Source organism: Urocitellus parryii, chromosome 3 (assembly GCF_045843805.1).
Source record: "Urocitellus parryii isolate mUroPar1 chromosome 3, mUroPar1.hap1, whole genome shotgun sequence".
NCBI lineage: Eukaryota > Metazoa > Chordata > Mammalia > Rodentia > Sciuridae > Urocitellus > Urocitellus parryii.
The window spans coordinates 106090728-106103590 of record NC_135533.1 but is presented as its reverse complement, the minus strand read 5'-3'; the positions used below and the strand labels follow the sequence as shown (position 1 = coordinate 106103590).

Below are 12863 nucleotides of genomic sequence, written 5' to 3'. Positions count from 1 at the left end.
ATATAATTAAAATAGTTTTACTCATAAAAATCACTATAAAGTTTTTAATTTTGAGATTATATTAATATATCTTTATATTAAAATTTATTCATATATATATATATATATATATATATATATATATATATATATCCAGTGTGCCTTTCTTACCAGAGATTTTTTAAAGCTACATTCAAAGCATTGTGTTTGTTTTCTTCTTGCTACTGACTTGTTTTCATTTTTGCCATTTGTTATAGAAACTTGAACATGCAGACCTCCAGCTCTAGGTCTATACATCTGAGTGAATGGCAGAAGAATTACTTTGCAATTACATCTGACATATGTACATCAGGACAGAGGGCTGATGCGTATCGTGCACAGATATTACGCATTCAGTATGCATGGGCAAACTCTGAGATCTCCCAGGTCTGTGCTACCAAATTGTTCAAAAGATACGCAGAGAAATATTCTGCAATTGTTGATTCTGACAATGTTGAAACTGGCTTGAATAACTATGCAGAAAACATTTTAGCTTTGGCAAGATCTCAAACTAACAGTGAAAAGTGGCAGTCTGGGTTGTCAATAAATAATGTTTTCAAAATGGATAATGTACAGAAGATGATGCAAGCTGGCAAAAAATTTAAAGATTCTATTTTGGAACCTGGTGATGCATCAGTAATAATCCACAAGGAGGTTGCTGCCTTTGATCATCCTAAATTTAATGTTCGTGGAGCTCCTGGAGAGGGTGACCTATTACCTAACTTAATTCATGACACAGATAGGGCCCAAGACAACCCAGGAAACAACCCTTTGAGGTGCCCTCAGGTTGTCCAGCCACCTGTAGTGACTAACACCACCACTAAGACTTGTTGCATGTCTTCAGTGCCTTTAGGTGAGTCATCCACTGCAAAAGTACATGCTGCACCATTATTTGGAAATGTCAAAAAGGAAAATCACAGCTTTCCCAAAGCCAACGTAGGACTAAATATGTTCTCATCTAATCAGTCTTGTTTTCCTTCTGGCTCTGAAAATCCACGGGAAAGGAAGGGTTTTTATGATTCTGGCATCATTGATACCCTTTCCAATCCAGTACTGAATAAGGGTTTTAGTAAAATGGAAGATAATGGCCAAAGGGAGGATAGCAATCTGCCCACCTTTAAAACTGCAAAAGAACAATTATGGGTAGATCAACAAAAAAAGGGCCATCAACTCCAGCGTGCATCAGGGTCTTCCTATGGTAGTGTTAAAAAGTCTCTGGGAGCTGGTAGATCTCGAGGGATATTTGGAAAATTTGTTCCTCCTATACCTAAGCAAGATGGGGGAGAACATAATGGAGGAATGCAGTATAAGCCTTATGGGGCAGGAACTGCAGAACCAGCACATCCTGTTGATGAGCGTCTGAAGAACTTAGAGCCAAAGATGATTGAACTTATTATGAATGAGATCATGGATCATGGGCCTCCAGTACATTGGGAAGATATTGCAGGAGTGGAATTTGCAAAAGCCACAATAAAGGAAATAGTTGTGTGGCCCATGATGAGGCCAGACATCTTCACTGGGTTACGGGGACCTCCGAAAGGAATTCTGCTCTTTGGTCCTCCTGGGACTGGTAAAACTCTAATTGGAAAGTGCATTGCTAGTCAGTCTGGGGCAACATTCTTTAGCATTTCTGCTTCATCCTTGACTTCTAAATGGGTAGGTGAGGGGGAGAAAATGGTACGGGCTTTGTTTGCTGTTGCAAGGTGTCAGCAACCAGCTGTGATATTTATTGATGAAATTGATTCCCTGTTATCTCAACGAGGAGATGGTGAACATGAATCTTCTAGAAGAATAAAAACTGAGTTTTTAGTTCAGTTAGATGGAGCAACGACATCTTCTGAAGACCGCATTCTAGTGGTGGGAGCAACAAATCGGCCGCAAGAGATTGATGAGGCTGCCCGGAGAAGATTGGTGAAAAGGCTTTATATTCCTCTCCCAGAAGCTTCAGGCAGGAAGCAGATAGTAATTAATCTAATGTCCAAGGAGCAGTGTCACCTCAGTGAAGAAGAAATTGAATGGGTTGTCCAGCAGTCTGATGGATTCTCTGGAGCAGACATGACACAGCTTTGTAGAGAGGCTTCTCTTGGCCCTATTCGCAGTTTACAAACTGCTGACATTGCTACCATAACACCAGATCAAGTTCGACCCATAGCTTATATTGATTTTGAAAATGCTTTTAGAACTGTGCGACCTAGTGTGTCTCCAAAAGATTTAGAGCTTTATGAAAACTGGAACAAAACATTTGGTTGTGGAAAGTAAATGGGACACTTGAAATTAAAAGGTGGCTCCTTTATAGTACAGTCCTTTTTGGATTTTAGCATAGAATGCTGGGAGTGTACTAATTGCTTTTTTTAAAAAATCTGAATTGTACCTCAAATAAGAAAAACAATAGCTCAGATTTTTATGATCTACATAGCTTATGTTAATACATGTTTTTGCCTTCCTATTATTTAATGTGTAAGCCTATATAAATAGAATGAGAATGAAATTTTTGTTCAGTTTCTGTGAAGTCATTGAAGATGTATAATATGAATAGTAAGCTCAAATAATCTGAAGATTGCATTTAGGTTATGTCTGATTGTATTCACTTTTTATTGAGAAAGTTCTGTCTGAAAGCCCCATAATTTTTAATGTTGGCTAGTATAATGGTTTATATTCAAAGCAACATTGCTTACTGTTTAGATAGATTTAAAATCTCACCAAAAATTAAAGTGAAAGTACCAGTTTTTACTTTCTTCTGCTGGTCTGTAATCTATTTTGTGATTTTCTTTCCTTACCAAAACAAACTAATAAAAACATGTTCAGAAATTGTAAGGTATAATCTAGTATCAGAGACATATCCACATAACCAAAAAGTGAATAATAATATATTTTTCAGGGGATGTTTATCATTAATATGGTGTTTATCATTAATACTTTATCTGATATTACTTCACAGCCTGTAGCATTGCTCTATTTAAAAAAATAAATGTTTTCAGATTTCTCTAATGGACCATTTTTTATAAATACATGTTATGTACAAATAAAATTGATCACTTTTATATTACCACTTTGGAGTACACATTATTTCTTTTTTTTATTAGTTGTTCAAAACATTACATAGCTCTTGACATATCATATTTTATACATTTGATTCAAGTGGGTTATGAACTCCCATTTTTACCCCGTATACAGATTGCAGAATCACATCGGTTATACATCCACGTTTTTTACATACTGCCATACTAGTGTCTGTTGTATTCTGCTGCCTTTCCTATCCTCTACTATCCCCTCCTCTCCCCTCCCATCTTCTCTCTCTACCCCATCTACTGTAATTCATTTCTCTCCCTTTTATTTCCCTTTCCCCTCACTTCTTCTTATATGTAATTTTGTATAATGATGAGGGTCTCCTTCCATTTCCATGCAATTTCCTTTCTCTCTCCCTTTTCCTCGAACCACCTCTCATCCCTGTTTAATGTTAATCTTCTTCTCATGCTCTTCCTCCCTACTCTGTTCTTAGTTGCTCTCCTTATATCAAAGAAGACATTTGGCATTTGTTTTTTAGGGATTAGCTAGCTTCACTTAGCATAATCTGCTCTAGTGCCATTCATTTCCCTGCAAATGCCATGATTTTGTCATTTTTTAGTGCTGAGTAATACTCCATTGTGTATAAATGCCACATTTTTTTTATCTATTCATCTATTGAAGGGCATCTAGGTTGGTTCCACAGACTAGCTATTGTGAATTGTGCTGCTATGAACATCGATGTAGCAGTATCCCTATAGTACGCTCTTTTAAGGTCTTTAGGGAATAGTCTGAGAAGGGGAATCTGGGTCAAATGGTGGTTCCATTCCCAGCTTTCCAAGGAATCTCCATACTGCTTTCCAAATTGGCCACACCAATTTGCAGTCCCACCAGCAATGTACAAGTGTGGGGTACACATTATTTCAGCAGAAATTATTTTAGGTATTTTTAAAATATAGAAGTGGGGATTATATTAGCATTCTCTTATGTAGTCTGCTCTTTCAAGTATATTATCACTTTCCATGTTAACAAATGTCTACAATAGTCTATAAGATTGCATAGGAGTCCATTGATTGGATGGACTGGATAATTGATTTGATCTTCTGTTAGAGTTCATTTAGGGTAAATATTAGGGTATCTTTTGTTTATTATAAACAAAAATATGTTGACATTTAGTGATCTTGTGTTTGTGTGTATACACATATATAAATATATATACAAATTTATATATATAAATTTTTAGTAGAATTCTTGGAATAAGAATATGCATATTTTAAAATCTTTTGGCATGTCTAAATTGTCATCTAGGAAAATAGTGCCTGTTTAGAATTTTCGTATGTACTAAGTGAAAGAGACTGTTTATCTGCACTGTGGCAGCACTGGGCAGTAAGCAGTTTTAGTTTTTTGTTAGCATTCTTTTCCAGTTCATTCCTTCAAAAATTGAATGCCAGAGTGTTCTAGGTGCTGAACACAGATCACTAAACCATACAGACATGTATGCTTGTTTTACATTCAAGTTCTAATGTTTTGTGGAATAAACGCTAAAACTTGAGGTGTAATTTGAAATATTTTTAATAGGTGAATTTAGACCTTGTGTGTTTGTGGATTTTTATAGAATATAAATAAATTTGGGGGCTGGGGTCCTGGCTCAGTGGTAAAGTGCTTGCCTAGCATGTGGGAGGTGCTGGGTTTGATTCTCAGCACTGCATATAAAGAAATAAAATCAAAGTCCATTACCATTAAAAAAAATTTTACTCTGGGTTTGCATTTTTATACTGTTTTAAAAACTTTATAGTTGCAACTTTTAGTTTTCCCCTTTGCTATATGATTGTCTTTTATCAGAACGTGGTTGTTAAACTTTGTATGTTTAGTTTTTAGTTATATTTTCTAACATTTTAAATTTTAATACTTTGTCCCATTTCTATATAAAAACAATATAACCTTGGATTCTTACGTATTCTTAGTCAAGAAATTCTCTGTAGTTTTTTTCCTATTATTTATTAATTCTCTTTAATAAATAATTAAGACTTCCATCCTCTGGGGTCTTTCAATCACCCTAGTTATTTGGATTTATCAGCAATTGCTCACTAGGTATTAGCATTTTATTTAACTCTGTAACTTAGTCTTGGTGTTAATAGTTTTTTCCAACTACAATTTATGTCAATCCTGACTTTCTGTTCCTATGAACACCAACCATGGGGCTACTTTCTCTATTCAGAGATTAGATTATGTACAAGAGAGAATTTCACCTCATCTTGGATTAGGCAGAGATCATGTTTCTCCTTAGCATGTGAAATGGATCCTTCCAAAATAAGTATACTGAGTAAGAATCCAAACCTGAAATGAGTGGTCAAGTAGGATAATTTAAAACTGGAAAGAAAATTTGAGCTAGGGTAGTGATGGTTGTCTGGTTGTCTACATAATGTCACATCGAAGCATTCTTTCTCTCATCCCTTTGTAATTCTGTTTCTGAGGCAGTTAGTTGAGTAAGGACTTTTCTGAAACTTTCACTCAAGATTGTGAAGATATGATAATCTTGGATTATTTTCTCTCAAGTGTCGGCATCATATCTCTAAGCCATTGTTTGAGAAAACTTAATGCTAACCTGACTAAATGTCCTTGAAAGTTAATATTTTTGAAAAAAATGCACATGTTACCAACATATGTTCCCTGGTTATGGTACTAATTCTTCAGAATTTTGGTAGGAATATAGTCGTTTATCCATTTTTATAATATCAGCCATTTATTTGCTAATTTCTGGGTTTTATTTTGTGCTTAGACAATCATCCATTCTGTATTCTAATTTTTTCTTAATTTGAACCCACATTAAATTTTTATTTTTTAACTGATAAAAATAATTACACATGTTGATGTGATTTTTCATTTACGCATACATTGTATAATATTTAATTCAGGTTAAACATGTCTGTCTCCCTACACGTTTTTCATTGTTTTCATGGTGGAAACGTTCAATTTCTTTCTTGCTTTTTGAGATATACTGTACATAATTGTTATCCAATAGTTACTCTACCATGCTATGTTGCACCAGAGAGTCTCACTCATGTTTAATGGTAACTTGGTATCCATTGAAAACCTTTCCCCATCCATCTCTCCTCCTTATCTACCACTTTCCCCCTATCCCCGCCACCTCTAATATCCTCTGTTCTACTCTGAAGTTCCAGAGAATAATTTTTTTCTTTTATTTGTGCATAATAGTTGTGTTCATTTGGACCAAATCATACATGAATGTAATTTGATTTACTCCATTTCAGTCCCCAATGCCCCCCATCATCCCTTCCTTTCTCCCTTCTATTCTCCTTACTCTTATTGGTCTCCTTTCACTCATTTATTTATTTTTGATTGGTGCTTTATAGATACACATAAAGGAATTCACTGTGGTATATTTATACATGCACATAGTGTGATTTTGTTAAGTTTATTCCACATTTCCTCCCTTTCCAGCTCCTACTTCACTGTCTTCACTACATTTTTATGATATCTCACCACCATCCCTTTTCTCATTTTACTCTAGCTTTTGCATATGACAACAAGTATTCGAACCTTGATTTTCTGAGTTAGGCTTATTTCACTTAGCATGATGTTTTGAATTCCATCCCCTTTACCAACCAATGTTATAATTTCATTCTCTATGGCTGGATAAAATGCCATTGCATGTATACACACACACACACACACACACACACACACATACACACATACACACATATATGTATATATCACATCCACTCATCTATTGATAGCATTTGGGATGGTTCCATAATTTGGCTATTGTGAATTATGCTGCTATGAACACTGATGTGGCTATATCATTATAGTATGCTGATTTTATTTCTTTTGGATAAATATAAAGGAGTAGGAAAATGGTCTTCTTGTTTTTTTGCCCTTCTTTCTGGAGTGGGGTGATAGCTCATTGTTTTGATTTGCATTTTCCTAAAGACTAGTGTTGAACAGTTTTACATATACCTGTGACTCATTTGTATGTCTCATTTGTATTTGAATAATGTCTTTTTTCCTATTGTTTTTTTCTGTTGTTTTTGTTTAGTTCCATGTATTACTGGATGTTGACCTCTTGTTTGCAAATATTTTCTCCCATTTCATAAGCCTTCTCTTCACTCTAATGGTTATTTTACTGTGCAGAGCTTTTTTTGGGGGGAATACTTTGGCTCATTAGAGAAATGGAATGGGAAAACATGAGTCAAGCATATATAATATGCCATTGAATAGATAAACCATTTAAGCAAAGGGGGAAAAGAAATGAAGTCCATTTAAGGTGAATTTTAGGTAGCCTGCTGTGGTTGAAGGATGCCATGAACATTGATGCTTGACAGTAGCTGAGCCAGGAGTCTGTTATTAGCAAAGTACCTTCTGACACATGGAGTCTACCCAGGTTAGAGAAGCCCAGGTTTATACATTATATATTTATACCCAGAAATTTACAAATGATTTAGGGAAAAACAGGCAGGTCCTAGGTTCTTGTGGCCAGGGCCAGCTCCCTGATAGCACAACAGGTGCAAAATCAATGCGGAGCAAAACCTTGTCCCCACTTCCCCCTTCCTCATGCCTACCAACTGCTCTGGACTGTCAGACCCAAGTTCCCATCTCCAGGTGTCACTCAGACTTGCAGTGCCAGAGAGAGCCTTCCTTTTGGGTGGTCCCAGCTTTTGGTGTCAGACTTGCTCATTTGTATTCAAGATATGCAGAAGTGCAGCTTAGCCTTTCCTTAAAATGCTTTTATTTATAACTATGCCAGCTCCCCAACAAACCCCACCTTTTTCAAAAATAAAATACTAGTTTATTAAGATGTTGTATGGAGATTACTATTTAAGATATAGACTAAGCCACAGATTCGCTTTTCCTACCCTTGTGTGCAAAATTGAAACGAAAAGACAAACGTAGAGTAGAAAAAGGAAAGAATGGCCTTTTCAAATGTGATATTTTAGGTATTTCTGAGTTACAAGGCAAATGATGAGTAGGTTGTTGGAATCTAGGAGCTAAGAAACCTACAGTCTAAAAGCATTGTGGGAAGGCCTCCTGATTGATCTTCAGCACAGTGCCCAGGCTGCCCTGATTCAGGCAGCAGAGCAGGCTGTGGGCCAGCAGTCTGGTATTTGAAAGGATTGTGGAGACTATCCTGGGGACTCATGTCCTATTCTGTTTGCATTGGAACCAATGGGAGGCAGACTTCCGTAAGTCAGGCATGATTTATAGTATCCTTATTTTTATGGGCCCTGTGGCCCAAGAAATGTGTCAAGATGTCAGTTAACTTCAGATTGTCGCATTACACGGAAGTGTAAGAATTTGATGAAACTGAAAGTTTCCTTCGTACCCCTATCTCATTGTGTAAATGGTTACCTACTTAGTCATTTTTTAGGACCAACCACCTTTCCTGTTAGCCTCTGAAGAGAGGTCCCCTCTTTATGTTCCTCCCACTAACATACATGCAGACACTTGGGCACACACAGAAGATCATGCCAACCTCCTGGTTAAAAAAAAAAACCTTCTCATCCAAGGCCTTGCTGAACAAAATAACAGACAATTGTGGAAGAAAAGTTTTCCCATTCACTGTACTGACCAATTTAAAGTATAAATTAGTTTGTTTCCTTTCCCTGTGGGAGGAAAAAATCCTCCAATAGATTTCTGTTGAAATAAAAATAAAACCAAAATCACTACTTAAAGCTGAACATTTCATTTTCCTTCTTTTTTCTTTATTGCTATGGTCTTTTATCCATGTTTTAATGTCACCTGGAATTTTTACTTATTAAAATAGTTCTTATAGATAGACCCAGATATACCTGTGTTTATCATATAGTCCTCTTAGTGGCTCCTGCTTTCTGCTCAGTTTTTCAGTCTTGATTTCTTCCACTTAAAATTCAGCAAAAGCTTCAAGGAGTAAGGTGGCTCAGGGTATCAATCTCACTTCAGGGGTCTTCTCTTCTCCCTAAAATCCTGGCTGCCTAAATCCTAGCTGATTTACTCTTGTTTAATTACCAGAAGTATGGTAGGCTGAATCTTAGGTGTTCTTCCAAGATTCCTGTATCCTGGTTATTTAATCAAACATTAATTTAGATATTTCTAGGAAAGAACTTGGCAGATAAAATATAGTTATAGACCTTAAAATAGGGAGGTTATCTTAGATTACTTATGTAGGCCTAATCTAATTATGTAAGTCCTTACAAGAAAAGAATGTTCTTTGTCTGGTAAAGAAAGGGAAGGGAGAAATGGAAGTTAGAGATTCCAAGTGTGAGAAAAATTTGACCTATCTTTGCAACTATGAGATGTAGGAACCTATGTGCAAGGACTGGAGAGAGGACTTGAGGAATTAACCATGGATCTAGGACACAGCCAGCAAAGAAAGAGAGGCCTCAGTGCTACAACACATAAAATTAAATTTTGCCAACAATTTCAATGAGCCTGGATGCCTCCCTTTGGGGACTGCAGACAAGAACCCAAGCTGGTTGACACTGATTTCAGTTTTACTTGACCCAGAGCAGAGAAACCAGCAGAGCCACCTTATTGGATGGGGCTGGTCTAGAATATTGAGCAGCAGTAACTATGTAATTAAGTGAGGCAGTTTCTCTTAACTCTGCTGAATATTTGCAGAAAGCCTCTTGCACTGGAAAATAATTTCTATACCTTTAAGGTACAAATTGAGAATCTGTTTTTGAGAATTAGTGTGCCTCACAGAAACAGACTTGTTGTTACCTCAATGTAGCTATAAATTTGAATGCTGGTCTTTAAAAACCCTCTGCCTTGATTGTTAAGCATTTTGTTATAATCTGTGCTCATTCTGTCATCCAAAATCATGTGGTTTTTGAATTGTACTACAGAAATTATTTTCAGTGGAAAAACTTAAAAAAAAAATAATATTTTATAAATAATTTAGAAGTACTATGCATTGGAGAAAAAATAGAAGACTATAAAATATAAAAATAAAAATGATAAAAATAATGCTATGATGTAAATTTTTATTGAAAAATGTCTCTAAAATTATTGTATTAGAATTTAGAACTCTTAAAGTAGTTTGTATCTAACATTGCATTTTAACTTACTGTAAGTAAGTTATGGTAAGTTATTTGTTGTAAAACAGTAAGTTAATATTGGGGTGAGGTGACTGATTAATGAATTATCAACTGTTTTCACATGAAATCCCTCCTTTAAATTGAAACAATATGATTCCAATAGTCTTGAATAAATGTATAACTAGATATTATATATGCAATACATAAATAAATGTATATGTAAATATATGTATCTAAGAGCAAAACAAAACTTGTGTGTGCAAATGTGCATGCATGTGCATATTTAAATATATCTATCTAAAATGTAGGTGTAAAAATGTTAAATGAAATTAGAACATATATCAGAAATAGAAAATGAAACCTAAGTCATAAAAGGAAAAAAATGAAACAATTTGTTGAAAAAATATTTTTAAAATCTGAAGAAAAATTAATAAAATTTTAATGAAGATAAAATTTTAAATAAAATGTCAGGAAAAAGATCACACATTCCAAGGTTCACAGTAAATGCAAGGAACTCGTTGATTAATAAGTAAAATCTCATAAATTAGTAAAAAAGCAAAGTTCAATTACGATTTGGGATGAGGCATATGAGAAGTTAAACCCAGGGATACTTAACCACTGATTGAGCCACTTTATTTTGAGACAGGATCTCGCTAAGTTACTTAAGTCTTCACTTAGTTGCTAAGGCTGGTTTTGAATATGGAATTCTCCTGTCTCAGCCAGCTGGGATTACAGGCATGTGTCACTATACCTGGCTTAATTATATATGTATGTATTTGTAGAATGTAACAAATGCTGAAAATAATAGGAAAGTATAACAAAAGGATAAAAGAGAAATCAAGACAAAAAGCATTTAGTTAGTTGGAAAAAGAATATTTTAGCTGGATAAGTGTGATTGCCTTTTATAACAGTCACAAACCATTGCACATTAAGCTAGAATGTGAAAATGTAAAACTTTTAAAATTCTTAAAAATACTAGCAAAAAATGAAAATATTAAAATATTTAGTGTTGGTAAAGGTTTGGTGAGTAAGGTGCTGGCATGCATTGTTGGAGAAAATCTATGTAAGTCTAGACTTTTTGGAAGGCAGTTTAGTAAAAGCTACCAAATATGATTCCACTTCTAGGAATTTATACTACATAAATTAACTCATTGAAACAGTTTATAAAAAATAAGCAACCTAAATATCCATTATTGGAGAATGAAAAAATTCATTCTATGGGTTTCTATATAATGGTTTTAGTAAGTCAAGTAGATGTACATGCACTGATATGAGAAGAGCTCCAAGTTCTATTGTTCAATGAAAAAACAAGTTACACAATAATTCATATATATCATTAAGTGCATGATTTTACTTACGAAAGTGTTAAAATGCAAAAAAAAAAGCTTCAAAGGGATATACAAGATGGTTTACCTCTCTGTGGGCAGGAGTTGGGTAAAGGGAAGGGAATTTCCATATTTGAATTTACATATACAGTATGGTTGTTTTGATAATTTACAACATTAATGTACTTTTTGAAATTGTAAAAGCTCAACAAAACAGTATTTTTAAAAGCATTGAACATGGTTTTTAAAAATAATTAGTATTATTTAAAAATCGGAGCCATTAGATTTGTTAGTAGGTAACAGAGAGGCAGGATGTAAGAATTGAAAGCACCTATTATAAATTCCTCCTAGAAAACATTATGCATTACTTATAGGAAATGCAACTGAAAAGATAACCAAACAAAAATGTAACTTTAAAATACTGACTGAATGCCTCCATGTTTTGCACATATATAAGATTGTATTTTAAAGTAAACAGAATCAGAATCCATAGCAAATAATAATTCATCCAACTCCAAATTGAGCAAAGCTATCAAAATTGCTTTAAAAAGTAGCTGTGAGGCAAATACAGATTTCATCTGCATTTTAAGAAACTGAATGTTCAGAAAGCCATTTTACAAAGGAATCTTTGAGCAAGCAACATATATGCATAACATTACATCTGTGACTATAGAAGTGGATAAATTCTATTTCATCAACATTTGGTATAGAGATAATGTTGAGCTCTCAAATCTGGAAGAAATGGCCTAGCTATATACATGCTTCCGACCCAGTGGAACAATGCAACCTCCAATGCATGATAAGCTTCTGGAAACATAATTTCACAAAACATAGAAAATTGCTTTAAAACGAGGGCATGATTGCAATTTGAGGGAAATGGTGCAGATAAATCTATTTTAATGGATAAGCTTAGTAGATGCAAAATAAATATGTCAGTACTTCATTATTTATTCCTTTCAGCTGGTCTAAATTAGAGTAGAAATGCACATAATATCTACTCTAAAATTGTACACATAGAAATGGAAAAAAAGGTGCTTTTCCTAAGTCATTTTAGTACTTTGGAAAAACTTAATCCTAGTATATAATTAATTTCAAAGGCTTTGCTGTACTCTCAATTCCATGGCATGATCTATTGTGTGTTATTTGTGTCTCAGAATTGCCTAGACAATCAAGTTGCTGACCACTGGATGGAGTTCGAAATTTCCTTTTGATGAAGTGAGTCTCTTTATACTAGAGTCAGTAATTTCATTTAGCAAAAAAATAAGTTAGTGAGACTAACACTAGAGATCTAGTATTAAGTCTAACACTAAGCCTAAAACTAACAAAGAGATCTGCTTGGCATTGTTGCCAGTCAAAAGTACAATTAGTGATGTCCAATCCAGATACCCTTAAAAGACTTGATACCTTCCAACTTGGTAAGTTTATTTGGAAATCAGTTGGAGGTATTGATTCTGAGAAATGGGGGAATTCATTAAAG

The 12863-nt window shown here is 34.6% G+C and overlaps 1 protein-coding gene across 4 annotated transcripts; it reads left to right on the top strand.

Annotated features, from left to right (window-relative positions):
* Window positions 1–246: 246 nt before the first annotated feature.
* Fignl1 (fidgetin like 1) lies at window positions 247–2277 on the top strand. Of its 4 annotated transcripts, none has more exons than XM_077796805.1 (2): window positions 344–429; window positions 1827–2277. In XM_077796805.1, the coding sequence occupies exons 1-2, from the start codon at window positions 344–346 to the stop codon at window positions 2275–2277; spliced, it is 537 nt and encodes a 178-aa protein (XP_077652931.1). The 4 variants fall into 4 exon arrangements, with proteins under 4 accessions (XP_026259456.2, XP_077652931.1, XP_077652930.1 ...); XM_077796804.1 differs by having other exon boundaries at window positions 344–430; window positions 1582–2277; XM_077796803.1 differs by having other exon boundaries at window positions 344–435; window positions 522–2277.
* The last annotated feature ends 10586 nt before the right edge of the window (window positions 2278–12863 follow it).

What these genes read in the sequence shown, in the direction of transcription:
- Fignl1 (XM_026403671.2), top strand. Translation starts at nt 247, where the DNA reads ATGCAGACCTCCAGCTCTAGGTCTATACATCTGAGTGAATGGCAGAAG.